This window comes from Odontesthes bonariensis, chromosome 12 (assembly GCF_027942865.1).
Source record: "Odontesthes bonariensis isolate fOdoBon6 chromosome 12, fOdoBon6.hap1, whole genome shotgun sequence".
Taxonomy (NCBI): Eukaryota; Metazoa; Chordata; class Actinopteri; order Atheriniformes; family Atherinopsidae; genus Odontesthes; species Odontesthes bonariensis.
Window position 1 is genome coordinate 26,757,704 of NC_134517.1, and position 27,987 is coordinate 26,785,690.

At 43.0% G+C, this 27,987-nt stretch overlaps 2 protein-coding genes across 2 annotated transcripts; both read left to right on the forward strand.

The window, feature by feature from the left end:
* The first annotated feature begins 944 nt into the window (after window positions 1–944).
* ranbp2 (RAN binding protein 2) lies at window positions 945–24,651 on the forward strand. The gene is made up of 32 exons (XM_075479911.1): window positions 945–1,170; window positions 2,093–2,160; window positions 2,255–2,366; window positions 3,596–3,748; window positions 3,952–4,182; window positions 4,317–4,459; window positions 6,915–7,110; window positions 7,460–7,600; window positions 7,860–8,019; window positions 8,099–8,280; window positions 8,396–8,589; window positions 9,070–9,193; window positions 9,653–9,814; window positions 9,951–10,088; window positions 11,880–12,011; window positions 12,153–12,380; window positions 12,517–12,600; window positions 12,765–12,906; window positions 12,997–13,091; window positions 13,207–17,680; window positions 18,085–18,162; window positions 19,835–20,008; window positions 20,396–20,476; window positions 20,704–20,879; window positions 21,111–21,174; window positions 21,301–21,373; window positions 21,692–21,855; window positions 22,107–22,196; window positions 22,298–22,452; window positions 22,551–22,824; window positions 23,092–23,447; window positions 23,574–24,651. The coding sequence occupies exons 1-32, from the start codon at window positions 1,099–1,101 to the stop codon at window positions 23,877–23,879; spliced, it is 9,222 nt and encodes a 3,073-aa protein (XP_075336026.1). The 5' UTR covers window positions 945–1,098; the 3' UTR covers window positions 23,880–24,651.
* A 1,070-nt stretch (window positions 24,652–25,721) lies between these two features.
* Window positions 25,722–27,851, forward strand: tpt1 (tumor protein, translationally-controlled 1). Its single transcript, XM_075479917.1, has 6 exons — window positions 25,722–25,831; window positions 26,471–26,538; window positions 26,849–27,033; window positions 27,209–27,314; window positions 27,435–27,551; window positions 27,660–27,851. The coding sequence occupies exons 1-6, from the start codon at window positions 25,804–25,806 to the stop codon at window positions 27,660–27,662; spliced, it is 507 nt and encodes a 168-aa protein (XP_075336032.1). The 5' UTR covers window positions 25,722–25,803; the 3' UTR covers window positions 27,663–27,851.
* Window positions 27,852–27,987: the final 136 nt, after the last annotated feature.

Consider the following 27,987-nt stretch of genomic DNA (forward strand, 5'->3'; position numbering starts at 1 on the left):
GACAACTTGTGGCATGTGCAGACCGGATGTGGGTGTGATGTTAGATGTTAGAGCGTTGCCCATGTTTCTAATCCAGAGAAAGTGATCCTCTTAAAGAAATGCACCGGCTTCCTTGGGGCTCAGACCCACTTAGGAAAGGAAGCCAACTGGTCTCATTCACAAAATGTGTCTTTTTTTTTTTTTTTTTTTTTTTTTTTACTGTATTTTGTTCTAAAAAGTACATTTTTCTCTTTATTTCAATAAAAAGATATACACATTCCACAATTTTCTCAACACAAAATCTCTGTTACTCTATTGCATTTCACTACTGAAGCCACATTTCTTTTGTCACATAGAATTTATCCAGTGGGCCGATTGCGGTGAGGCAGGACTTCTGCAGCACTATAAATAGTCCAGGACATAGCTTTATTCATAGTTTTTCACCATCTAAATTTGAACAAAAATCTATTAGGCAGTGCTGTCAGGTCATGTGAACAACCATTATCATCAATGCAAGCAGGGTGCATTTCCTATTCACCTCAGTCAGTATTACATCATTCATTCCAGGTTTAGCATTTTGTTTTTCATTTAATGACACTCGAAATGATCGCTTATAATAAAGTATGTAGATTGGCTTCAGTTCCACCATAACTGAGCACACACTTTCGACCATTCTTGGACAAAACATAAGCTAAATACTTGTGATGCACCATATGGTTAAAAAAAAAAAAAAGAAGCTGTTATATTTACATACTTTCATGTACTCATTTGATTTTTGTAAATAACAATCACAGGAGTGTTTTTGTAAAGTGTACCTTTAATGCACATTTTCTGGTCCAGCGAACCACTCCTCTTTCAAAACATAGTGCGTCAGCGTGCGTCAAACGAAATACTCCGTTTTCATTGGTTAGCAACTCCAATTCAAGTCAGCGCACGACCCACGTGACCCCCTGCCATTTGACGGTAACGAGACTGCGCATTATCATCATGGGGAGTTAACGTGACGAAGGGAACGGATGAACTGATATCAATGTCAGCGTGTTTTGCCATTTTTTCGTGAGCTCATGGTATTGTATGCACCTCAGTGAGACTTTGTAGAAGTATTGGACATCTGAAGTCATGCGGCGGAGTAAGGCTGAAGTGGACCGCTACGTTTCCTCGGTACAGAGTTCTTCTCCTTCACTCAAAGAGGTAAGTTGAGTCCGCGGCTAACGTGAGCGTGCTGCTGCCATTATGTCAGACCAGTTGGTGACATCTAAACGACAAACCTACTAAGCTTGAAAACCTGTGAAGTAAGCAGCGGCTCCAGTTGGGATTTAGACCGTGTCTAACTAGCTTCCGTGTAACCTGGGGGACGGTAGCTAACCTGGGGACGGTAGCTAACCGGTGGACGTTAGCTAACCGGCTTCATGACGCCTGGGCTCGTCTTTCGCTTCATGCTCGGAAATGCGCGGTTTGTTAAAGCAGCGCCTGCTAGTTAGCTACGATACTCATAGCTTTGTCCTTAAACAACTTTTGTTGCTTGTTTTAGTTTCACGGACGCGGAAAAAAATGTGACTCTCTTTAATAACGAAACGAGTATCTCATGTTAGTGGCCGCACTTTAAACTTAGTGGGACGTTTATTGCTGTTTAAGAGCTCATAAACAGAGCCGATCTGGTAGATTATTAAGTTGATAGTGTTATTTTGGCCCTTTTATCGAAACGAGTGACGTGAATGGTATTTTGTTTATTTGTTAAATGGAGATATTTAGTCACACTGAAATACACAGAACCTCAAAGTACGCTGTTTTTTTGTTGTTTTGTTTTTTTAATTATTATTCTTGAGTGTGCTGAGAGGCGATTTTGCCCATTTGCCTAAAATGTAAATTTATGTAAAAGATTGTGCTTCAAGTCCCTCACTATCATCTCATCAGTGAGGCCAGACATGTAAAAACTAAATGTTTAAGTCGTATGTTCCTGTCGGCACATAGGTCTGTAGCACTAATTGCAGTCTGGTGGAATAAAAATGTCAGCTGTAAATCTGAAAGTGCTTCAAACCTGCAGTCTTGTTTGTTAACACCTGAGGACAGCTTTATTTGGGATAACACCAAGTGCTATGTTTTCTTTCCACAGAAGCCAGTCAAAGGATTTTTATTTGCTAAATTGTACTTTGAAGTTAAAGAATATGAACTTGCAAAAAGGTAAGCTTACGATCCTCTTCACTCTTTAAAACACTTTCTATGTCCACCCAACATTATAGCGACTGTAAGCGTGTATGTTTCATGCTCTTCCTAGGCATGTGTCGGAGTATCTCAAAGTGCAGGAGAGGGATCCTAAAGCCCACAAATTCCTTGGACAGCTCTACGAGAGAGAGGGGGACATCAACAAGGCAGTTGGATGTTACAAGGTAGAAGGGTCATGTCATATGGCAAAAGATTATTCGGTTTTCCCTCACAGGCACGAATACATTGTGCTTTCTGTAAACAAAGCATTCATCAAGTTGTTTCAAATAGAGGAAAACTTGTGTAAATCTAAATCTGCTAAAGTCCTGCATTCTGCGTGATGGATCGCGTTTTTTTTTCACCTCAGTCATTTTATTGCAATTGGAAACTTTGTGCAAACTACATGTTTTGTCCTCGATTTGTTCATTTGGACCATTTTCCTATGTAAGCTGTAAGAATTTAGATGTTTTTCCTGCCGTCTGTTCTGACCAGTATATTGTTATGACCTGTCTAGGGGTAGCCAAGGCACAACTTAAATGTGACCCATTTTCCTCATCCCTCAAGCAGCCACGGAGACATTATTTAGAATTTAACATGAAAGTTTATTTATAATTCAGATAAGAAATATAATGGCCACTTGGAGATGGGACTAATAGGCTTCAGGATGGGCCAAGGCCAAAACAACAAACAAACATAACTATTTTCCAGAGGGAAGCTGACCTAAACAAAGCAACTTCAAAACAAAACACAACCACTTACCTCCCTAGACTAATAAAACAGGAGAAAAGAAAATAATATTGGGAGGGAAGGGAGAGGAGTCCCCATGCTGTCATCATCCCAGGTCTTTATTCAGAAATCCACTCCCTGGCAACCAATCCTCTACAGGCTCTCGAAGTGTTAGCCAATCGGAGCTTGGCACCTGCACAATGCCATTTGCATAATATTAACAAAAAAAGAAACAAGTCGTAACAATAAAAAAAAGGGAACAGTTTTAAACAATGAAAATGACACATTAAGTGATCTATCAAGGTGAATGGAAAATGATTGGAGTTTTTCCTGGCAACAGACGGTTGTTAAGCACCATTTCATTTGATCTGAATTCATCTAAAGCCTGAAAATAAGGCTTGCGATTGGTATTGTATGAGTCGGCTTTGGGTGATCAGCCCTGTAAATCCTGATGGAGCACTCGATTGTAATCCTTATTGGCACAACATTAAATCTAGACTGAAATCCGGAAAGAGGAAACTTGTGTTAGATTTTTTGTAATTGGTTGTCTCTTGCATGTGAAATCAACAAACTCTTAACTCTCAAATGGCTCGGGAACTTTCAACTTAACTGTTGTGAATTCATAAAGATCACATTTAGACGTGCGTTGCTATGTCATAACATACTCTTCACCCATGTCTTCATGTAGCGCTCGGTGGACTTGAACCCAGCACAGAAGGACCTGGTTCTGAAGGTGGCGGAGTTGCTCGTCAGTAAGAATGAATCTGACAGCAGAGCAGAGTTCTGGGTGGAGAAGGCTGCAAAGCTCTTGCCTGCGAGCCCAGCTGTCTTCAACCTAAAGGTGAAAATCTTGTTAAACCTCCCTTTTTTTTACTGTCAATCTATTGAATCTAAGTGCCTTGAGATGACATTTGTTGTATTTGGCGCTATATAAATAAAATGAATTGAAATTGAGTCCTGCTCGAACGTGAACTTAAAAGAACATGGACATGTACACAAATTAAAAGTGGCTGACTTGTGATGCATTTGTTCCTTTCCATACAGGAGCGTCTGTTGAGTCGTCAGGGCCAGCAGGGCTGGAACCAGTTGTTCGATCTCCTCCAGGCTGAGCTCGCTGCGAGGCCAGCTGACGCCCATGTGAATGTGAAGTTAGTTCAGCTGTTCTGTCAGGATGGCCGGCTGGAGGAGGCTGTTAAGCATTGCCTCGCTGCTGAGAAAAGGGGCCTGATGCGCCACAGTCTGGACTGGTACACCCTGGTGGTACGCACGCTACAGGTCAGGACAAACTCTTCGTCTATTGGGGAAGCACAGTGCACCACCGTGCTGTTTTGTTAAACAAAGTTATCATTCTAAAATATAGTCTGTTTAATTAAAGAAAAGTTCTTAAGAATATGTGATCTTTGTCTCAGGAGTATCTGGCTCAGCCCAGCGTCTCAAGTAATGAGAAGATGTGTCGACGACTTCAGAGAGAAGTGCTGCTGGCACACTGCAGCCTGCTGAGACTCACATTGTCTGAGAGCAGTGTGCAGTCAAGCCTGGATGCACTTAGAGGGTAGGTCAGGTCTAATGCTGTTGGTTATATTCATTAGAAAAAGCTGCATACGTGAAATGAAATGTACTCTGCTCCACTTTATTATATATTTGTTTGTGGGTTGTTTTTATAGCATAATAAACAACATCCTTGTAACTAGCAACGATAATGTCTTTGTTCTCAAAGTTTTATGAAAAATTGTATAATATACAGGAGATACTGAATGATTGTCAACAAATCCTGAAACATTAATGCTCCCAAAAAGAGAGAAATCAACCCGGCGCTCAGGTGTATCACGAACAGTCCAAAGTGGTGCTCTTGGGGTAGGGAAATCCACGATATGAAAATAAATAAGTCCCAGGCACTCAAAAAGTAGAAAAGGAAGAAGGTATAAATAAAAAGCCTTTAATGACTTTGGCTAATCATGATAAAATGCCAACATGTTTCAACCACCACCGTGGTCTTCATCAGGGCAAAGCAGAAGTCACAGACTGAACAACGGTAAAGACAATTAAACCCCACACCTGGATCAGGTGTATAATTAGTGTGCCACCAATAACAATTGGAAGAGTAAGGCGCACCTGTCATAGATGAGGGAGGGAGGGAGGGAGGGGGAGGGGGGGGCATAGATCACAATACAATAATAGTTGTATAAGTACCAGCATGACAAAAACAATAAACTCTTAAGATATACAAAATAGCAAATGGGCAGATAACATCAGAAAAACCTACAGACAAAATATCATAAAAAACATTTAAACTCGATATCTTCATTAAGGCCTGGATACCTAAGCGCATCTAACTGGTGGATCCAAAACGTCTCACGTTGGTTGAGCCTGCGGATCCGGTCGCCGCCTCTATCTAAGGGCCTAATGTGCTCCAAAGCCTCAATTTTTAACAAGGAGTCGTTCTTATTGTGCGCTTGAAGGAAATGTTGGGCCATCTGGTAGTCAGCATTAACAGTGCGTATCGCATATTTATGCTCAGCAAGTCGATCACGTAGGCGTCTTTTGGTGCGTCCTACATAGAACACACCTGGGCACGGACAGGACAGACGATAAATAACAAACGTGGTGTTACAATTTATAAAATCTTTTATTCTATATTCCTTATTGGTTTTAAAATCAGTAAATGCTTTTGAAGGAATAAGATGAGCACAATGAGGGCAATTATAACAACGGTAGACTCCCAACGGTCTCTTGAGCCAACTCTCCTTTTTAACAGGAGGAAGATGGGTGTGTACACGGATCATCAGGAATAATTGGGCCATTATTAACTCGGACCCTGATCTGCAACAGATCTTTCCTGAACCCCCGTTAGTCTCTTACAAAAGAGCTCCGACACTGCGCGACAGACTCGTACACACCCATCTTCCTCCTGTTAAAAAGGAGAGTTGGCTCAAGAGACCGTTGGGAGTCTACCGTTGTTATAATTGCCCTCATTGTGCTCATCTTATTCCTTCAAAAGCATTTACTGATTTTAAAACCAATAAGGAATATAGAATAAAAGATTTTATAAATTGTAACACCACGTTTGTTATTTATCGTCTGTCCTGTCCGTGCCCAGGTGTGTTCTATGTAGGACGCACCAAAAGACGCCTACGTGATCGACTTGCTGAGCATAAATATGCGATACGCACTGTTAATGCTGACTACCAGATGGCCCAACATTTCCTTCAAGCGCACAATAAGAACGACTCCTTGTTAAAAATTGAGGCTTTGGAGCACATTAGGCCCTTAGATAGAGGCGGCGACCGGATCCGCAGGCTCAACCAACGTGAGACGTTTTGGATCCACCAGTTAGATGCGCTTAGGTATCCAGGCCTTAATGAAGATATCGAGTTTAAATGTTTTTTATGATATTTTGTCTGTAGGTTTTTCTGATGTTATCTGCCCATTTGCTATTTTGTATATCTTAAGAGTTTATTGTTTTTGTCATGCTGGTACTTATACAACTATTATTGTATTGTGATCTATGCCCCCCCCTCCCCCTCCCTCCCTCCCTCCCTCATCTATGACAGGTGCGCCTTACTCTTCCAATTGTTATTGGTGGCACACTAATTATACACCTGATCCAGGTGTGGGGTTTAATTGTCTTTACCGTTGTTCAGTCTGTGACTTCTGCTTTGCCCTGATGAAGACCACGGTGGTGGTTGAAACATGTTGGCATTTTATCATGATTAGCCAAAGTCATTAAAGGCTTTTTATTTATACCTTCTTCCTTTTCTACTTTTTGACTGCCTGGGACTTATTTATTTTCATAACATTAATGCTCCCCTTTAGTTGGTGTCAGATTTATTTTTAGTCAAGTCAGTCACTTACAGCTCCTATGATTTTAATGTCGGGACACACCTTTGGTTTACACCTTGTTCAAAGAAAGTGAAACAATCTGATCTGTGCTTTGAACTATTAAGACCACATTCAAATGTTATCTTTTTTGTTTGTTTGTTTCTTTCAAACTGTGTCTGCGCGTGCAGTTTTGACGAAGCTATGCAGGCGCTGAGAAGCGTTGCCGGCCTCCAGACAGACGATCTTTTTGAGGTTTTTGTGGAGATGAGGGGTCACCTCTACCTGCATACTGCCACACTGCTGATGAAACTAGCTCAGGAGCGGCAGCAAACCTGGAGGGCCGTCATTGACCTGGCCACACTGTGTTTACTGCTGGCATACCAGGTACTCCCACCTTAGCTAAAACTGGCCAGATATCCAGATTGTAAAACTAAGAAAAATGTTATGAAGTCTATTATTTTTGTCATTGTTTGCATGTTTTAAATGTGTGTATGTATATTGGAACTGAGTATCTAAAAGATTTATTTTATTTCTTTGTAAAATGAGGCAAGTTTTCCATTTTATGCATTGCTTTAGGTAACTCAGGATTAAACAATACTTTGGCTTTTTGATGTTAAGACAAGTCATGCTGTCTTCACTCATTCATTGTGTTTTGTCTGTTCAGTTAGTTCCTCTTACAGATTTTATTTTGGCCAACAAAAATAGCTTTGGGTTTTATTTGTCCTTCCCTCAGGTCCCCAGACCAAAGGCAAAAGGGACCAAAAGGGACCAGTTGGCTCCACAGCTTTTGGAGCTGCTGGCCAATGACCGACAGAGTCAGGCTGGACATATGTTGTTCAATCTGAGCACCGATTCATCTGCTTTAATCAGAGAGGTCAGTTCTTGTGCTCTAAATCAGTTTCGTCAAAGTTTATGGCCATTTCAATCTAAAATGTATTGTGCCCCATGTTACTGGAGTGGAGTGTATTAACTCAGTTCTTTTGCAGTTTTATTTTATAGTTGCAAACATTGTTAATTGTCTTTATGCTAATCATTCCTGCATCATATCTACTCTGATAAATTTCACCGATAAGCTCATATCTTGGTTTTATTTGTAGAAACGGTTATAATAATTAAATTTTTTCTGGGTGTAGGTGGTAGAGGCATTTGGGAACCGCAGTGGTCAGGACTCCCTGTTTGAACTCCTCTGGGGTCCACAGGCCTCAACTGGATCCTCCTTTATTGCTAATGATGACGTTCGTTGCATTAACTCTATGGCTCCAGAGCTCTCTCAGCTGGCCAAATGGGACACTGGTACAAAACTCATTTTAATCCTAATCTGCCTGAACCAGAAGTAATGACCAATAGTAATAACCATGCTGTATGGCTGTAGGCTCCATCCTGTTGCACCATGGCGAGTTGCAGCATCTAAGCTGGTTGGGGCTGCAGTGGGCTCTTCTCGGCCAAAGACCACCCATGCGGGACTGGCTGCAGCAGCTCTTTCCGAGGCTTACACTGGAGACCTCCAAGCTAGACACAAACGCACCTGAGTCGATCTGCCTGTTGGACCTTGAGGTAAGCTCACATCATGGGAGCTGGTTTGATTGTTCCACTTTAGTGGCCGACGGATGTGGGTTATTTATTTTCTGGTGTTGTTACTTGAATAATACTGATATATTTGTCCATCCAGGTGTTTTTATACGGTGTGGTGTTCTGTAGCCATTGTCAGCTTCAGGAGAAGGCAAAGATCAGCAGTGGCATGAGCCAGCAGCAGCAGCTCTTTGAGCCTCGCTGCCTCCCTCTTCCTCTGCTCCGCCTCTTGACCACCGACAGACAGAGGGAGTGGTGGGATGCCATCTATAACCTCATTCATAAACGAGCAGTGTAAGTGTCAGAATTACAGAATGCGACTATATGCAAATCGAAACGGACAGTTTGTTCATCTGTCAAAAGTTATAAGACGGCGAAAAAAATGTATTGTAGAAATACAAAATGATGGTTTTCAACCCTTCTTTTCCTAGATCTCTAGTCAGAAGCCCTCCTCGGCTCTTTTATTTCTCTATACAGTCTTAGAAAGCGGCTGAGTGTGTTTGCCGTCTTCAGAATTGTAGCCACCAGAATAAACCTGCATTTAACTTCTTTGTGACAATGTCAGAAATAAATCTAGATAAGTTTGGTACAAACCTTACATTTTTAAAAAGCAGTTTAATGTCACCCACCTGTACTGTGATCCTTAAATCATTTCATGAAGTGACTTGAAATGCCAGAAATAGAGCTTGTGTTATTTTCTACTGTAATGAATGTAGATTCTAAATATTCTTTGTTATAATGTAGTGATTGTTTTTTATGTGCATCCTCTTGCAGCCCTGGCACATCAGCCAAACTGCGAATGATTGTGCAACATGGGATGAATACTTTGAGGGCTGGAGAGAAACATGGGCTTCAGCCTGCTCTGGCCATCCACTGGGCTCAGTGCCTCAGCCAGACGGTATGTATATTGACACACACTGCTGCATACACTCTTTGGTTGAGCTTAGTCATTTCCCAGAAGGAGCAAATAAAGGTTCACCATTTCTGAAACCGATATAGGCGTTTCTTTATGTTATGTTCCTTTAGAGACATAACTTCCTCGGCTATAGTCAACATCTTTTATGCAGCTGACAGGCGTTTTCACTCTGACAAGCTTGTAGCAAAGCTTGCCAGATACTCAGGCCTTCACAGCTGCTCCTGTCCGTTGCTCAATCAGCAGCTGCTTAACAGGATTATTTGTAAGTGTTGTGTTCAAACAGCCACATGTGCTGCTTCCTTGGCCATGTGTCTTTGCTATTTATGATAGGATTTGTAACTGAAGCAATGGCTTGTGTCAAACAAGTACTGTATATCACCGCTGCCTTCAACAGACTCTCCTCTCTCACATTTCCATGTGTCGGCATGTTTGATAACACAGAGTGATGGAGTGAATTCGTACTACGACCAGAAGGAGTACATCGGTCGCAGTGTCCACTACTGGAGAGTTGTCCTTCCCGTGTTGGAGAAAATCAAAAACAGGCGCAGCATTCCAGAGCCCCTCGAGCCACTCTTCATACACTTTTCTTCCAAAGATATCCAGGTTAATGCCATTCTCATTTTTCATTTTGAAATGATATTTTTGGATGGGAAAAAAAGTGAAGCCTCAAGTGCCGTCTTGGCTCCAAGTCATATTATGTTATCTTACAAAAAGTATGTGCGATTGTGTTCCTTTCCAGATTTCTTCTGTGAAACGTTTTGAAGAGGAAGCCAGAATAGCATATGCTGTTCTCCTGGACATTGAAGGCCGAACAGAGGAGGCAATTGCAACCCTAGAAAGCACCAATAACTTGTTATCCATCTGGCATTTAGCGCAGGTAAATTCTAACTGGGAGATCCCCGTCAAACTTTGAAAATGGAAATGGCTGCCTGATGTTGTTTGGAGCTGTTTTGTAGAGACCAGCATTTTATTGGGCAGGTTTGGCTTCATGTTTTGACTCAGAAGACAGACCTACTACTTATTTTGGATTGGTCAGACTTTTTTTCATGAATTACTTTTAGAAAAAAGTAGGTGAACAGTGTTTCCCACAGAATTTTTGGAAACTATGGGGGGGGGGTAAATTCATGCGGCGTAAATTTGTGCGACTGCAGATTTTATGTTATTTGATTGATTTGCACACATTCATTCAAATATAAAGAACAATACACAATAAAACACAAATTTAAAAAAAAAAGGAATGTGTGCTGGAGATGTCAGAAACCCTTGTGGGCTTATAAGGAAACCTCATCTTGTCATTAAAACCCAATGATAACAATTGTAATAGAAAATATTTACAGGTTAAAACTAAACTTCATGAAAAATATGAATGGATCATATACAGTGAGGACTTATGCCTTTTTGAGAAACTTGAAAATGTTTTCCTTGATAATAAAGGGTGTGGGAAGTACACAATGAGTTCAGGAACACATCAGAAGTGGTTTGGTTTTGATATCTTTAAAAACAAGAGAGCTATTACAAAATAAAAGTCTAAAATGGAATTAACTATGCACACTGAGTAAATGTTCTACCTAAAATGATTTTTCTGGAAACTAAAAGGCTGTGAAAGCTTTATAGTGAGTTCACAAACCCATCAGAAGTGGTTTGGTGTTCATTGGTTGAATATCCAGTGAGAACAAAAAAAGGCGTTGCACTTTTGCGACGGTCCCTAAGCGCTCCGGCTGCCGTAGTTCACTTAGAAGTATATTCGGCGCGGTTACTCTGATCTTTCGCCAGACTTGCTTACTTTGGTGAGTTGATAAAGCCTGTGGTATGTTAGTCTTAGTTTTCTGTAAATATCAATACCACCCTGAGGCTAATTGGTGCGGTTTTCGTGACGCCATTACAATTACAAAGCTGGAAAATAGGCGAATGTCGAATATAAAACCAACTTCACCCCACTCCGCCTAGTCGGGACGGTTGAAACACACATGCGGGACGGATGAAACACCTTATTTTAAACAGAAACTACGGACAACATACTAGTGTACTCGTTATTGCTCAAATTTCACATTATTTCTCATAATATAAGTAGGTCAAAAAAATACGTTTGTCAACGAAATCACGATGATTACAGCTGACCTTTATGCGCGCGCACCCACTGGTCTATAACGTGCGTGTCAATCGCCCCGACAGCGACTAATAACACATAAACCTTTTTTGCCACTAAACTTCAAAACTCTGACATTGCACACTTTAGGACATGTTTAATTACTAATTCACCTGTTGTATAGTCATATTGGTTGGTTTTCGAGGAAATCGCTGTGTTTTAAAAATAATCTAAAAAAATTAAAAAAAATTAAAAATTCGCTGTGTTTTAAACGATTGGGTTTCGGAAACTATGGCGGCCAAAAGGAAACTATGGCGGGCCGCCATAGTTTCCTCAATGTATGGGAAACACTGGTGAAAGTTAAAGGTTGTCATTATCCAAATTATGCAAAGAGCTTCTGCTCTGGCCTAACGATAGCTGTGTTTGTTGCACACAGTCTAGCTCTTTGCTATGCAAGTTACGGGTCTTCTTTCATTGATTGTCTTACAGAGTTGACAGAAATGTTGTTTGAATTTCACTGAATATTAATGTTTTAACTTTTTCTGTGTGTCTCTTTAATTATATACGGTAATTCTTTGACAGATCTATCAGCGGCTGTCAGAGGAGGCCAGCAATGGGGTTGAGGAGACCCAAGACAGGTGTATCACCTCTCTGAGGAAGTTCAGAACTTATCTGTCAAAGATCTACAACGCCAACGCAGATGATATTGATAAGGTTGGTCCCAATTTTTAACCATCTAAGTGCCAACAATTTTCAGAATTGATGGTTGATTGCTGGTTAGTTTAAACTTGTGCTTTTACTTTTTCGGTTTGAGCTTCGCAGCTGTGTATCCACCGTCTGCTTTTTGTGTCCTAGCTGCCGGTGTCCATGGAGGAAGTTTTGGATCTCCTGAATGATGTAAACCAGCAGCTTGGGGAGACTGGGGAGGACATGGATGAAGAAGATGAGAAGGAGTTGGCGCATCAAAAAAGACCAATTCACTCGAGCCCTGCTCATCTGACAGAAAGCAGTGCAACCATATCCCATATTAAGTTTTCTACCCCCTCCCCTAACAAAAGCATCATCTCTCCTTCCAAGAGATTGGTAAGTGGAAATTGTTGGTCATTATTTAAAAAACCTGATCATGATTTGTTTGTCTCTTTACACCGTTTTCATCACAGATTCAGGTTAACCATGCAAATCAATGATTTTGTGTGATCAATTCCACTCTGATATTTAGATTTCTCCAAAGACACCACCTCATTGGGTAGAGGATCAAAAAAGTCTTCTTCAGATGCTCTGTCAGCAAGTTGAAGCCCTCAAGGTCAGAATTGGACTTCAAGCACTTCCAAGAAAAATCATTAAGAAAATTCTAATAATTAAACTTGATGCTCATTTTACCAGCAGTTCACTGTTAAACATGACTGCTAATTTCTATTGACGGTTAATGTTTTTTTTTATTTTACTCATTGAAACTCTGTTTGGCAGAATGAGGTCCATGATCTAAAACACAACGCATCGGCAAACGCAGGCTCCCCTCATCATAAGATTTATGGAGACAGCTTGAGGGCAGAGGGCCTGCAGGAACCCTTTACCCCAGTTCAGTCCTACCATGGAGCCCCCCTCACAGGTCAGTGTGCTTCATGGATCTCAAACATGGTAAAAATGCATTTATCCCATCGGTTTGTTGAATAGAATGTTTTTTTTCCTCTCGCTTAAGTTTCCACCACGGGCCCTCCTCTTTACTACAACCAGTCTCCAGGTTATAACTCTCAGTATCTCTTGCGCACAGCAGCAAATGTAACCCCAACCAAGGTACTTACTCTTATTTAACATTGGTTACTAGTAATAGACTTGTGCAGACTATGTTAACTGATTCTTTTAATTTTTTTAAATAATTTTTTGCTGTTTCTTTGCTTTGTTCACACAGGGCCCAATGTATGGTGTGAACCGTATGCCTCCTCAGCAGCACATGTATGCCTACCAACAGCCTACTCACACACCTCCATTGCAGACAGCCCCGGCCTGCATCTACCCTCCACAGGAGCAGGGTTTTGGTGCCCCTCTTCGATTTGAGTCACCAGCCACAAGTCTTCTTTCCCCATATAGTGAAGAATATTATGGTCAGAATATGACCCAACAGACTACTAACCCTCCCCTGCCTGAACCCGGCTACTTCACTAAGCCGACTGTTGTCCCTGTTCAACCACCAAAGATCGTTGAAGGGAAGCCTGTGGACTTTGGGAAGCTCTCCTTCAGCCAGCAGGCTCCTGCTGAAGTCCCCAGAGTGCCTAGTTTTGGCGCAGGGACAGTTGCTCATTCTACACCTTCAACCGCTTTTAAATTCAATTCCAACTTTAAATCAAATGATGGAGATTTCACTTTCTCAGGTTCCCAAGCCAAACACAATGAAAGCTTGCTTGGTCTACTCACATCAGATATTCCCACAAAAATGGATGGGGCTCCAGAAAAGCCTCCAGCCCAGGAACAGCCCCCCAGCCAATCAAGCATCTTCACATTTGGCAATAAGAATATTACAAGCTTCTCATTTGTTGATTCTGCACAGAACACAGCCAGTGGAGGTCTTTTTGGGAAGGTGGAGCAGCCATTTAAATTTGGTGAAGTTGGCAATCCAGTGTTTGATGTTGGCATGTCTGCATCAGAGCAGGAAAGAGCAGTGGAGAGCGACAATGACAGCGCACACGCTGAGGAGGATGAAGATGGCCCCCACTTTGAACCGATTGTACCTCTTCCTGATAAGGTAGATGTGAAAACGGGTGAGGAAGAGGAGGAGGAAATGTTCTGCAACAGGGCGAGGTTGTTCAGATTTGACACTGAGACAAAAGAATGGAAAGAACGGGGCATTGGTAACGTTAAAATTCTAAAACACAACACTAAAGGGAAGGTCCGGCTCTTGATGAGAAGGGAACAAGTCCTTAAGATCTGTGCAAACCATTACATTAATGCTGATATGCTCCTGAAAGCAAATGCTGGCTCTGACAAATCTTGGGTGTGGAATGCCATTGACTATGCAGACGAAGAGCCAAAGCCTGAGCAACTGGCCATCCGCTTCAAAACGGCAGATGAGGCATCTCTTTTTAAACTCAAGTTTGAGGAAGCCCAAAAGATCTTGGTCAAATCCCCAGAAAAGCACACTCAACAAGAGAGGAAAGGGGAAAGCTCAAAAGATTCTCCATCACTGGCAGCCCAGTTTGGTCTGAAAGAAGGGGAATGGGAGTGCACTGTGTGCTGTGTAAGAAATAAACCCACAGATATACGATGTGTGGCATGCCAACATGCTAATCCCCAAGCTTCATCAAAGCCGGATGCTCTGGCTGCTGCTGAAACCAAAGCCAGTCCATTTAGTTTCAAGTTTGGTACAGATTCATCAAAACCAAGTAGTTCTGGCTCTACATTTACTGGTTTTGGTGCTTTTGGAGCCGCTGTACCCCCCTCATTTACATTTGGCACCAGCTTCTCAAAGCCTGCAGACACAACAACAACCAATGCATTCAGTTTTGGCCTTGTTTCACAGTCGCCCAAAAAGCCAGGGCAGTGGGACTGCCAAAAGTGTTCTACAAAGAACGAGGCCTCTGCAGACAGTTGTGTTTCTTGTAAAACTCTTAAAACTGCAGTTAAAACAACTGTCACCGCGCAAGTGGCATCAACTGCAGAGGCACCAGCAATACAGCCCTCCATAACTGTTGTTGACTCTGGGTTTGCTGCAAAGTTTAGCAAGAAGCCCGGACAGTGGGACTGTGATGTATGTGAAGTGAGAAATGACGCTTCTTCTGATAAATGTGTTGCCTGTAACAGCCCAAACCCTGCTGCAAAATCAACAGATGGAGCTCCAGTAGCATCAAGTCTGCCAGCAGTGTCAGGATTTGGGGCTAACTTTGCTGAGAAAGATGGGCAGTGGGACTGTAACGTCTGCCTGGTCAGAAATGAAGCATCAGCAGCCAAATGCATTTCCTGCCTTGCCCCAAATGACAATCCCTCTTTAGCTGCCATGTTTTCCAAGAAGGAAGGAGAATGGGATTGTGATACTTGTTTGGTGAGAAATAAAGCCACTGCCAGTAAATGCGCTGCCTGTCAGACCCCAAATCCTAATGCCAAAAGCACAGGCAGTGCTGCTTCGTCAGCCTCCACTTTCAGTTTTACTTTTGGAAACAAGGGTTCATCAAGCCAACCTGCAGCAACTGGATTTTCAATACCTTTTGTAAGTGGCAGCACTTTTCAGTTTGGTCAAAACAAAGATAAAAGTGCAGCTGCTTCCTTCAAGTTTGAAGCTCCTCAGTCTGCACCCACTACAACTGGTTCTTCAGGTTTCTCTTTCTCAATGCCCATTCCAGCTGGTGGCTTTAAGTTTGGTGTTCAGGACCCTGCAAAGGATTCGGCCTCATCTGATAATCAAACACCATCAGGGTCAGCCTGCAGTTTTCTTAAAAGCATAGCCGACAAACACAAGGAGAAAGAAAATGTGTCTATACCCTTAGTGGGCCTATCAGAAGAAAATGAAAATCCATTAATTTCTGGGAAAAAAGATGCGTTCAGTTTTGCAGACTTGGCTAAATCCACTGGAGAGGACTTCCAATTTGGCCAGAAAGATCCCAATTTCAAAGGTTTCTCTGGGGCTGGAGAGCATGTGTTCCCATCATTACAGTCAACCCCCACTAAGACTGAAGCTTCACATGAGCAGGAAGATGATGGCATGTATAAGACGGAGGAAAATGATGATATCCAGTTTGAACCAGTTGTCCAGATGCCTGACAAAGTAGATTTGGTAACGGGTGAGGAGGATGAACTGGTTCTGTATTCTCAGCGTGTGAAACTGTTCAGATTTGACACCAGCATCAGTCAGTGGAAAGAACGTGGTGTGGGAATTCTCAAATTCCTGAAAAACACTTCTAATGGTCGGCTAAGGGTGCTGATGAGAAGAGAACAAGTTCTGAAGGTATGCGCAAACCACTGGATCAACACCACCATGAACCTGAAGCCGCTGGCAGGTTCAGACAAAGCCTGGATGTGGATGGCCAACGACTTCTCTGATGGGGATGCTAAACTCGAACAGTTGGCTGTCAAATTTAAAACAACGGAGCTTGCTGAGGAGTTCAAGGCGAAGTTTGAAGAGTGCCAGAGACTCCTCCTGGATATCCCCCTTCAAACCCCCCACAAGCTGGTCGACACGGGCAGAACGGCACACCTCATTCGGAAAGCTGAGGAAATGAAATCTGGTTTGAAAGACCTGAAATCATTTTTGACAGATGAGAAAACAAAGATCAAAGACAATGACACCCAGGGGGACATTACAGCCTCAGAAGTTTCAAGCCTAAGCAGGCCTCATGCTGAAGCCACCGGCCCCACCCTGGAGTGGGATAACTATGACCTAAGAGAAGAAGCTTTAGACGATACTGCTGACTCTTCCATCTACGCCTCACCCCTTGCTAGCAGCCCTCTGAGAAAGAACCTTTTCCGCTTTGGGGAATCCACTGGTGGTTTCAGCTTCAGCTTCCAACCGGGCATCAGTCCCTCCAAGTCTCCTGCTAAGCTGAACCAAAGCGGAGCCTCAGTGGGTACCGATGACGAGCAGGACGTAACTCAAGAGGAAGAGCGGGATGGCCAGTACTTTGAGCCTGTGGTCCCCTTGCCTGATTTGGTTGATATTTCTACTGGAGAAGAAAATGAACATGTGGTATTCAGCCACAGAGCCAAACTGTATCGCTATGACAAGGAATTGGGCCAGTGGAAAGAGAGGGGTATTGGAGACCTCAAGATCTTGCAGAATTATGACACCAAGCGTGTGAGATTGATCATGAGGAGAGACCAAGTTCTAAAGATCTGTGCCAACCACTGGATCACGACAGTCATGAGGCTGGAACCTATGAAGGGTGCAGAGAAGGCCTGGGTCTGGAGTGCCATGGACTTCGCTGAAGAAGGAGGGGGTAATATTGAGCAGCTGGCTGTTAGATTCAAGCTGCAAGACACTGCAAATACATTTAAGCAGGTCTTTGACGAGGCCAATGTCGCACAAGAAAAAAATGAGCTCATGACCCTGGTGCCATTAAGAACTGCTGGACTACAAGACAGTGGAAGAACGGGATCTACAAACGCTGCCCCTGTATGTGGCAAGGCAGCAATTGCTGTTCTGGAAGAGACGACTAAGGAGCGTATAGAGCCTTCTCCAGACAGTAGCTGTGCAGCTGGACCTCAGAGTCCAGTCAATCCCACAAAGACTGTTATGTCCCCCCCCAAGTTTGTCTTTGGCACCGATACCCTTCAAAAAATTTTTGGAACTCCTCAATCTCACTCAAAAAGCCAGCCATCTCCCTCTGGTGTGAAAGCCAAAGATCCTGGAGGTCCTGGCAAGGCAGCGCTTGCTTCACCTGCATTCAAAATGAACACAGGTAAATGAAAAAAAAAATTCTAAAGTTGTAAATTATTTTAATTTTGGAATGAGTATTACAGCAGTTTGTTGTTTGTTTTTTATTGTCCATTTGTTCCATTTGCATCTCATCGTCCCATCATCTTAGTTCTCACTGATCCAGCACTATTATTATCACAGCAAAAACATTTTTTAAATCGGTCCCCATTTCCTCCCTCTGGTGCCACTTTATGTGCTCAAACATAAAGTACCAACAATCAATAGATAAATCCACAATAGTCTGAAGTTGATATCCTATTGTAATTATTATGAATTCAGTTCACGCTGTCATAATATTTCAAATTTGAACAACTTTGGGATTTTTTTTTCTGAATATATCAGCCTCACAATTAGTTTCTCTTCGCCCAACAACCCATCATCCTTTAGGGCTGGATTTTAGGCTTTTCAAAGATAACCCAATGGCTTTTTGGACCAGCACATCCACCATCCAATTTGAACCCCCAGGTACTCTAATTACTGCAGTGTGTGTTAACACTTCTCAGCTGTCACCTGGCTGGCCCCTACTCATACTAGATATAAACCATAACCTGGATGCACGGAGTGGTAAAACAGTGAAGCTAATGTGTTGCATGTCCAATGTGTTGAAGTTCAGTTTTCATTAGCCCTTTTTCCATCAGATTCTGTAGCGAATTAAAAGTTATATCGCATTACTTTGTTGCGATATAAGATGCGTTCGGTTGGTTTTCCATCAAACAGGACGATTCTAGCGAAATAAAATGACATCACATGAACGTGCTGATGCGCATTATTCTGACTCGACCAGATGATTTTCCATTACAAAAGTGGCGATTTGTAGCGAATTAGAATGCTCGGTAGCAGGAATTTAATTGCTCGCGCTGTTATTGTCAGCCTCCCAATTCCTCTCAACGCCTCTCTTGTGCAAAACGGTGGACAGTTTTTTGAAGACATCTGCGTTTCTCTGCCTCTTCCCATCCAGGGCCGAAACAACGTCGACCTCCCGAATTGTGTTTAAAAAATGCAGAGTCTCTGCTCTCGACCAGTTGTTTCTTTTATTATCGGACATTGTTGTTACTAGTTGTTGCTGCTGTTTTGATACCGACAGGATAGGTGAAATGGGGCGGCTGAGCGGCTCAACAACAACATTCGAATCCTCGCGCTTTACCAATACCATCTGCGCATGCGTGGCTAGTCTGAATCGCATTAACCTTTTCCATCACTTCTGTAGCGATACAACTTAGCCCTGAACCACCTATTTCGAGCGAATTGATTTAATGCGACAAAACAGGCGTTCTAGCGATTTAACCGTTTTTCCATCACATGTATCGCACTAACTTCTTGATGCGCATCAAATTAAAGCGAATCATGTCGTTGATGGAAAAAGGGCTATTGTTGGGAGAATTTTTGAAGGAACATAGATTTTCCATTCCAACCGAAAGGCAAATGTCAGTTTGTTCAGACTGTCATCAGATTATTAACTGGCCTTCTTAGTTTTTTGTTTTTTAGTGAATAAATGTGAAAGGCCAACTCTAAGAGAGTAATGATGCTTCAATAGGGGAATTGTGTCAATGAACATTGTTACATTTGCCAATAGTTCACGATCAGGCATTTGTTCATGGATCAAACCTAAATATTAAAACGGCAGCAGGAGGCATGTCCGTGAAAGCAGACTGTCCTCTGAAAGGTGAGCTGAGGGCAGAGGCCCTTCTGTCAGAGAGGCATGTACTGTGCAAACGTCACAGGTGCCATTTTTAGTGCTGGATGTGTAGCAACAGCATGATATGCAATTCCCTGCCTGGTGAGACTTCTGCCAGTGATGTGCACCTCGGCAAAGGCTAATTACAGGTGAAGCTCAGGTATCTATGCTGATTTAATGCGTCCGGCGGTTAGTGGGTTAGTCTGTCAAAAAAATAAACGCCATACCGAATGCAGCCCTAATGCAACTCGTCTCTCACTGTAATAAATCACATGCATGCTATTCAGTGAGTCGTGCATGAGATTTTTTTTTTGTGTGTGTGTGTGTGTGTGTGTGTGTGTGTGTTCTTGATACTCATGGTAATAAAGCCAAGAAATCAACTTTATTTTTCTCTTCTTCTTGAGCAGGTCCCTCTCAAGCTTCTTTAATATCGTTTACTTTTATTGTGTCTGTCTATCATAGGCTCCCCTCAGGCAGGAGGAGGCAGCTCGGGGTGGGACGAGGACTCTGAGGTGGAGGTTGTGTACGTCAGGGAGCCCACTGCTGAGCAGGCAGCTTTGGCCAGGAAACTTCAGCTGCCTCTCACCTTCTTCTGCTATAAGAATGAACCTGGCTACACCAGCGACGACACCGATGGTGAGACCAGAGGATATAACGCTGAGGCTAGACCAGTCTCGTTGGTTGGACTTACTGGTTATACCTAGGACTCGTTAAATTGGACCGTTTTGCTTCATTTCGTGGATTTTCACAAGTCAATATTCCACAAGTTACAGTCACGTTTTATCAGTTTACCAATTATTTATTTTATTACACCAAAATACCAACACATATGGCGGAAAAGCTAAATATTTTGATGAAAATAGAAATGTTTTACACACGAAACACAAAATAAATTTCATTTCATGCATGTTGACATCGAACAAAGTCTGTAGGAGAGAGGTGTGAACGGAATTTCTATTTCTATTTCACTGGCAAACAAACTCATTTATTAGAAACCTGTTTTGAATTTGTTTGAACTTGTAGATGAGGACTATGAGTCAGCAGTGAAGGCCTTGAATGGAAAGCTCTACCCTGATCCTCGACAGGCTGCAGCTTGTGCTGACGGTAAGTCTGTTGGACCATATCACATATTTAATCAAAGATATTGAACACATTTATCAAAGAACTATTAGTGTGATTCATTTTGAAAACCTTTTCAGAGCTCTAATAACTTATCTATTCCATTTTCATTGTAGTTGAGTACCCAAAAGTAATTGAACTGCATCCATATGTAATCCTCACTTCTCATGCCAGTCATGATGTCACATTAATCGCGTGTTTGCTGCTCTCAGAACCAGACTGTCAGTTTGTGTGGGAAAAGAAGCCAACACCGGAGGAGGAGGAGAAGGCAAAGAGCCTCCAGCTTCCTTCTACGTTCTTCTGTGGCCTGAGCACCACAGACAGCGACCCAGACCATGACAAGCTTGAAGACTTTGAGACTGAAGTCCTCAAAGCACAACAAGACCTGGTGCGTGGCACTTTCTGAGTTTGTACAGATCATTTCAAATCATGCAAGCGGATGGCAACAGGCCATACTTCTACCTTGAAAATGTAAAGTTTGCATCCATTACTTTCTTTTGCCACCTTTTGTTCAGTGTCAAATAAGTTGTGCTCAATTACAATTAGAATAGGAGAACAGTTTCTTGACAAGAATGTATTTCATAATGTCAGAGAATAATGTTTGTTTATCTTGTATCAGGTTGCTCGGTTTAACAGAGCAGAGCAGACCTCAGCCAGTCCAGCAGAGGCCCCAGAACACCCAGGTCCATCTAGCAGCTCAGAGGCTGTGAGCAGCACAGAGGTCGGCTCAGAGGCTGTGAGCAGCACAGAGGTCGGCTCAGAGGCTGTGAGCAGCTCGGAGGCTGTGAGCAGCACAGAGGTCGGCACAGAGGCTGTGGGCAGCTCGGAGGCTGTGGGCAGCTCGGAGGCTGTGGGCAGCTCGGAGGCTGTGGGCAGCACAGAGTTCGGCACAGAGGCTGTGGGCAGCTCGGAGGCTGTGGGCAGCTCGGAGGCTGTGGGCAGCTCGGAGGCTGTGGGCAGCTCGGAGGCTGTGGGCAGCTCGGAGGCTGTGGGCAGCTCGGAGGCTGTGGGCAGCTCGGAGGCTGTGGGCAGCTCGGAGGCTGTGGGCAGCACAGAGGTCGGCTCAGAGGCTGTGGGCAGCACAGAGTTCGGCTCAGAGGCTGTGGGCAGCACAGAGTTCGGCTCAGAGGCTGTGGGCAGCACAGAGTTCGGCTCAGAGGCTGTGGGCAGCACAGAGATCGGCTCAGAGGCTGCAGTCAGGACGTCTATACAAGCTGAGCCAACCTCAGAGCAGCCAACAGAGACTCGGAGTGAAACTCCCTGCAGAGGCTCTCCTATAGACCTGTCAACTAAGAGAAGCCCAGAGCAGGAGTCCAACGCAGAGGCTGATGCTGCAGATTCAACTGTCACATCATCTGGCCAAGGTATGGAACAATTTGCCTGGCTAAAACTGCAGAAAGGAGATCTTTAACGTTCAGAAATGGTGTGTTTACATTTAGAAAACCATTCTGTTGCTGTATAGCTAGCGCAACCTGGTTTTCAGCCTTTGTCGTGCCTTTTTACTCGGCTCTTGCTTCACGTTTATACAGTGTTCATGTTGCTGTCAGAGCTTATTTTGAAATGGAAATGGGAAGAAAACTGCATTGACTTCATAACTTGTTTCCTCTTTCCACAGAATCCTCCAACTTTTTCTTCAGCTCCACTGAAGGATTCTCTTTTGCTGATTTGGCCAGCAGCACGCAGGCATTTGCATTTGGAGCGAATGGTTGGTTTTAACGTCATCTTTTCCGAATCAGCTGTTTAGACTATTGTGTTGACATGTTTAGCAAACATAATTTACTCTTATTTTCTCTTCTTTTTATTCAGACTCCAATTTCTCATGGGCAAATGCTGGAGCCACAGTATTTGCGTCTCCTGTGTCTTCTGAACCTAAAAACAATGGTGACAAGGATGGGAGTGATGAAGAAGAGGCGTCTAACAATGTGGACATTCACTTTGAGCCTATAGTATCCCTCCCTGAGGTACCTTACTTTCTTTTCTTTTTTCTTTTGTAAATGCTCAGTGGTTGAATTATTCAAGGAACCTCACCTCATCTGTGGGCATTATGTGCACCTCTCAGGTGGAGACAAAGTCTGGAGAAGAAGATGAGGAGATCCTGTTTAAGGAGCGCACCAAGCTGTACCGATGGGACCGGGATCTCGGCCAGTGGAAAGAGCGTGGCGTCGGTGATATAAAGATCCTCTTCCACCCCAGCAAACATTTCTACCGAATCCTGATGAGAAGAGATCAGGTGTTCAGGGTTTGTGCCAACCACACCATCTCACAGGCGATGGAGCTTAAGCCCATGAACGCCTCAGCTAATGCGCTCATCTGGACGGCCACAGACTACTCAGGTACACATTCTGTGCTCATTTGAAGTGCGTTACTGCACAGCGTTTGAGTTTTGGTTTGATGTTAGTTAGCTTCTGTGACTGTTAAAGCATCTGGTGACAGCAGAGCATAGCTTACAGTATCACTAACGTGCATTTTAAATCCAGTCGCCTTTTATGTTTTACTTCCAAATAACCTGTTTATCATCAGCTCAACACTTTACACACATGTAGTGATGTTTTTCGGCTTGCCTCTGTCTGATGGTCTCCTCTCTGCCTTTGTTTTTGCAGACGGTGATGGTGAAGTGGAGCAGCTGGCGGCCAAGTTCAAAACCCCTGAGATAGCCGAATCCTTTAAGAAGATCTTTTGTGAGTGTCAGAGCCGCATTGGTCAAACTGGCGACAATGCTTCATATCTCTTGGCGCCGCAGATGTCTAGAGTTCAGGAGCACTCCAGAGCGACCAACCCACAGGTGTTCCTTAAAGTAGCCGCTGACGGCCAGCCCCTGGGCATCATTACTATAGAGCTTTTCTCCCATATCGTTCCCAAGACTGCAGATAACTTCAGAGCTCTCTGCACCGGCGAGAAAGGCTTTGGGCTGCGGGACTCCATCTTCCACAGGGTCATACCAGATTTCATGTGTCAGGTGAGGGAACTATTAAAAACAAACAAAGTGGAGAGTCATCTTTAACCAAAGTGTGTCTGTAGATTCTCCACATTAGCATGCTTTGCAATTCTAACATAACTAATGTGTACCCCTTCGGTGTTTCAGGCCGGTGACATCACCAAGAGTGACGGCACAGGCGGCAAGTCCATCTACGGCAGTGCTTTTGAGGATGAAAACTTTGACATCCGCCATACAGGCCCAGGGATCCTGTCAATGGCTAATCGCGGACGCGATACCAACAACTCTCAGTTCTTTATAACCCTGAAGAAAGCTGAACATCTGGACTTCAAACACGTGGCCTTTGGCTGGGTTCGGGATGGCATGGATGTGGTGCAGCAGATGGGAGAGCTGGGCACAAAGGCAGGCCCTCCCACAAAGAAACTGGTCATCACAGACTGTGGACAGCTGTAGCTTTCTGAATATTTAAAGATTTACAACCCGTTTAAAGTTCAATTAAAAGTAATCAGACTTTGGAAAACTGTGTGTTCCCTGTGCTGTGCACATCCTTCTGCTGAAACTGAGTTCTTACTCGTAAGGCTCTGATCACAGGACTATAAGTCAAGACCCCTCATCACTGCAACTTGTCTCCAGCTGTGTGGTCCTAAAGCGTTAAAAATGGGAGACAGCGTAGTACAATTATGGCAGGAGGCTTTTTTCGAGCAAAAGTTGTACATCATTGCTCATTTGCACTTGCATCTTAAACATCTGTCCGTAATTTCTCATGTTTATTTTGTGTATAACTGTACATGGATTACTTTTTAACATTTGTTTTTGTTCTTTTGTTTCTCGTGCTCAATTGAAATGTGTTGCTCGTCTCCATATGTCACTATTTTTTTCCCTTTTTTAAAGGAGTCTTAAATGTAGTTGAAAAATCAAGCTTGGTGTTTGAATTCACCTACTGGTTTGTAACCATGCCCCTGCCTTCTCCAAATGCTGATTTTTCATTATGTAAATGGTTTTCCTAGGGTAGGTGTTTTGACTTTTTACTTGCCCTCTTAAGCTGAAATCCTTTCACTTGTTGCCCTTTGTTTGGAAGGCGACCAGAGGAGATTACATCTGATTTGAATTTTCCAGAAAAGATCCATTACACGTGTAGATTAAGATAAGCACAAACGTTGAGATGGTGCTTGTTGTACCAAAATGGTATTCTGACAAGTAAGAAATAAAGTTACTTTACAAGTAATGTATGGTTGTGATTTTTAAGTGTCTTTTTTTTTCTTTTCTTTCTTTTCTTTTCTTTTTTTTAAGTTTTAGCCATGGCCTTTAAACTTTAAAGCCTCTGGCAGATCTTTTCAGCATAGCCTTTAGGTATCAAATGATATTAGACTACTCGGTGTTGCTGCATTTCATGAGGCCTGAAGTGAAGCCTTTATGTTGATAAGCATAAAATAGCACAAACTTTGAGATAAATAGCTAAGCTGGAACTAACCAATACTGTTATTCACAAAAAAAAAAAAGAATACAATACAAATACCGAGTGAACGGAGAGGGGAAATATCTGTCATATTCATAATGGGTGTGAGTTAATTGCCCCTGGTTCCTGTGGGGGCGTCCCCTGCTGCCTACTGGGTGGAGGCGTGGGCTCTCTGCTCCTTCAGGGCTGCTGGCGGCCTGGGTCTTGGGGCCATCTCGGCCTGCTCATGACCGAGCACATTTCATGTAACATCTTTACTATATATTTTGCATGTTCATGCACACACATTCACTCACTCAGTCACATGCTTATCATACAGTTGCTGTGTCGTCCTGTGGTTTCAAACTATCTGTATCTACAGTTCTGTTCCATGTACTTGCTGTTTGTGTTTTTTTGTTTTTTTTGTTTTTTTCTCTGTCTACCTGATGGTTCTCCATCTGGTTTCTTCACATAGGCCATAGGATATTTTCTGTTTGGTTTCTACGGATGTAAGCAGCTAGTTGTCTGGTTTTGTCTTATTTTTCATTGTCTTCTCCTATAATTTCTTTCTATCTCTGTCTCGTTACCCTTTCTTTTATTTGATCGCCCTCTTTCCCTGCCCCATAAAGCTTCCCTTGGCAAAGCAAATGTGTGGCATAACACGGTATTCAGAGTACAATTATGCTTGCCATGATGCTGGACAGAACAAAGGAAAGTAATATATAGACGGGTTTTTTTGCAGTTAAATTATATGGCTGTAGTACCATTTTTGGCCGCAATGCCAAAGTGGCAGCAAAGCTCAAAGCCTGAGCCGACCCACGGTGACGTCAGCAGGATGTAAATACACTGCTTCGCGGCCTGATCGGTCTTTTACCTCTCCTGTTCCGTCAGGGTAGTTGGCCTGTTCTCTGCCTCTGGAAGATTTACCATCGAAGCAGCAAAATGATCATCTACAAGTGCATTATCACCGGTATGTAGTAGCAGCTTCTGCTGTCCTTCGCGTGTGCGTGGGTAACATTACAATGTACGAACTTATCTTGCTGATTTTTACGCCGTGTATGGGGAGTTAGCTAGGCTAGCTTTCTAGCTAACGCGTGTTTATCCTGGTTCGGAAGTTAGCGCATCATAACCACTCAAAATAGCTAATTCCGGTTAGAGCCGAGAGTTAGCCGCCCTGTCGGCTAGCCGGCTCTTCTGTAGCCGTGGTAGGCCACGGTTTCGGCCTTAATTTAATAATAAAAAAGTTAACAAAAAGTAGAAAAATACGTCGAATCGTGCGGGCGGCCCTCAGTTGGCTAAAATTATGCGCGATGTTGGCGCTCGATGTTAATTAGATTTGGGCATGGTGAATGTTTAGTGGCCTTTCAGCGGTTTGTAGCAGTTCGCTACAGTTTTATTTTTGCCTTGGCGAATTTTTCCAGACCTGGAATCGAAAATGTGCCCCACACCACAGTTTGTCGTAGCTTTCTGTAACATTAGACCAAGATTCGGAGCTAATCCATTCTGCGTTCTCGAAACTTTTCGCCTTATCCCTTGTGTGTTCTTGTTCACGGCGGTACCCATTTTGCTTTTTGTGATATAACCATTTTTTTTTCTTTTTTTTCCGCAGGTGATGAGATGTTCTCGGATATCTACAAAATCTCAGAAAAAACCATCTTCTATGAAGTTGACGGAAAGGTGAGTTGGCACTCAGGAATGGTGATTGTACCTTTGTCTCAGCGTGACATCATCACTGCTGAAGTTATGAATCACAGTGGAAATTCACAGCCTAAGTCTTTGAGAAGCTTGAATATAACCATCAATAACTGCTCAGATGGAAGCTGCTCTGTTACAGACATTATTTTTGTTGAACCAACTATATATTAAACGTGAGTTGTATTGAAATAGTACAGCCATCCCCACCCCTTGCCGCATACAACCATTTATTGACTGGGTTGCAATATAAATGTGTTCTCCCATCCAATGTGCCTCTGCTTCATGATTCTAGGTGGTCTCCAGGTCCGAAGGGATTGATGACGCTTTGATTGGCGCTAACGCCTCTGCCGAAGAGGCAGTCGAATCCAGCGAGTCGGCCACTGTCTCCGGAGTAGACATTGTTCTAAACCACAAACTGCAGGAGACTGGTTTTAATAAGGGGTCGTTCAAGAGTTACATCAAAGACTACATGAAAGCGTGAGTATCTCTCAAACACGGAGGCATTGAAATTGTAAATGCCGGTCCTAAATATCGGCTCTCTTAATTGGCTTCGGTGGGTAACTGAAGCCGTCAGATATTTGCATTTGGTGCATCTTTACACGTGAGGTGATGATAATGACAAACACTGAAAAGTTCAATTCTGCATCTCCAGTATCAAGAACAAACTGCAAGAGACCAACCCTGACAGAGTGAATACCTTCATTGAGCAGGCCCAGAAAGCGGTTGTGGATATCCTCAAAAATTTTGACAACTACCAGGTAACAAACAGTGCCAAGTGTGTTTGTTTGCAGTGAACAAAAGTGCAACCTAGTGATGTACATATCAGTGTTTTGTAAGCCCAAATCTTGAGGGTAGCCTCACATGCTCTTTCTCTTCAGTTTTTCACAGGAGAGTCCATGAACCCTGAAGGTTTAGTGGCAATGCTGGACTACCGTGAGGACGGCGTCACACCATACATGCTTTTCTTCAAAGATGGTCTGGAGATTGAGAAATGCGTAAGTAGTTAGCCCGAGTCTGAAATGACTTGATCACAACACACAAGTGGAGTTATGCTGGTGCACAGGTGCTTGATTGAGAATAACGTGCATTCCTCTTTGTTGCAGTAACTACCTGGAAAACCATCCGCTGTTCAGTTGACCGCTGCTTCCCAAAATGGCCCCCAAATTAGACCGAAGGAGAACCGCACTGCATCATGCCTAAACAGATGTTTTCATGGCCCAAATAACGCCTCAAAGCCGAGGAGAATCGAACATGATTTGGTCACTGAATACAGTTTTTAACTTTTTCTTTTTGACTTTTGAAGTGTTTTTTTTTTTTTTTTTTTTTTTTCAGCCCAGTTTTCTTGTTGGAAATTAAAAGGCGGGACTTACTGAAACTCTGACTCTGGCTGGACAGTGTTTAGTTTATTTTTTAAATTTTTTTTCAGTTTGT

Bases quoted from the DNA above. Each gene is read 5' to 3' on its own strand.
- ranbp2 (XM_075479911.1), top strand. From the start codon at position 1,099: ATGCGGCGGAGTAAGGCTGAAGTGGACCGCTACGTTTCCTCGGTACAG. The intron at 12,601-12,764 runs GTCAGAATTGGA...TCTGTTTGGCAG, and splicing joins AGCAAGTTGAAGCCCTCAAG to AATGAGGTCCATGATCTAAA. The intron at 18,163-19,834 runs GTACTCTAATTA...TGTCTATCATAG, and splicing joins CATCCAATTTGAACCCCCAG to GCTCCCCTCAGGCAGGAGGA.
- tpt1 (XM_075479917.1), top strand. From the start codon at position 25,804: ATGATCATCTACAAGTGCATTATCACCG. The intron at 25,832-26,470 runs GTATGTAGTAGC...TTTTTTCCGCAG, and splicing joins CTACAAGTGCATTATCACCG to GTGATGAGATGTTCTCGGAT. The intron at 27,034-27,208 runs GTGAGTATCTCT...CTGCATCTCCAG, and splicing joins ATCAAAGACTACATGAAAGC to TATCAAGAACAAACTGCAAG.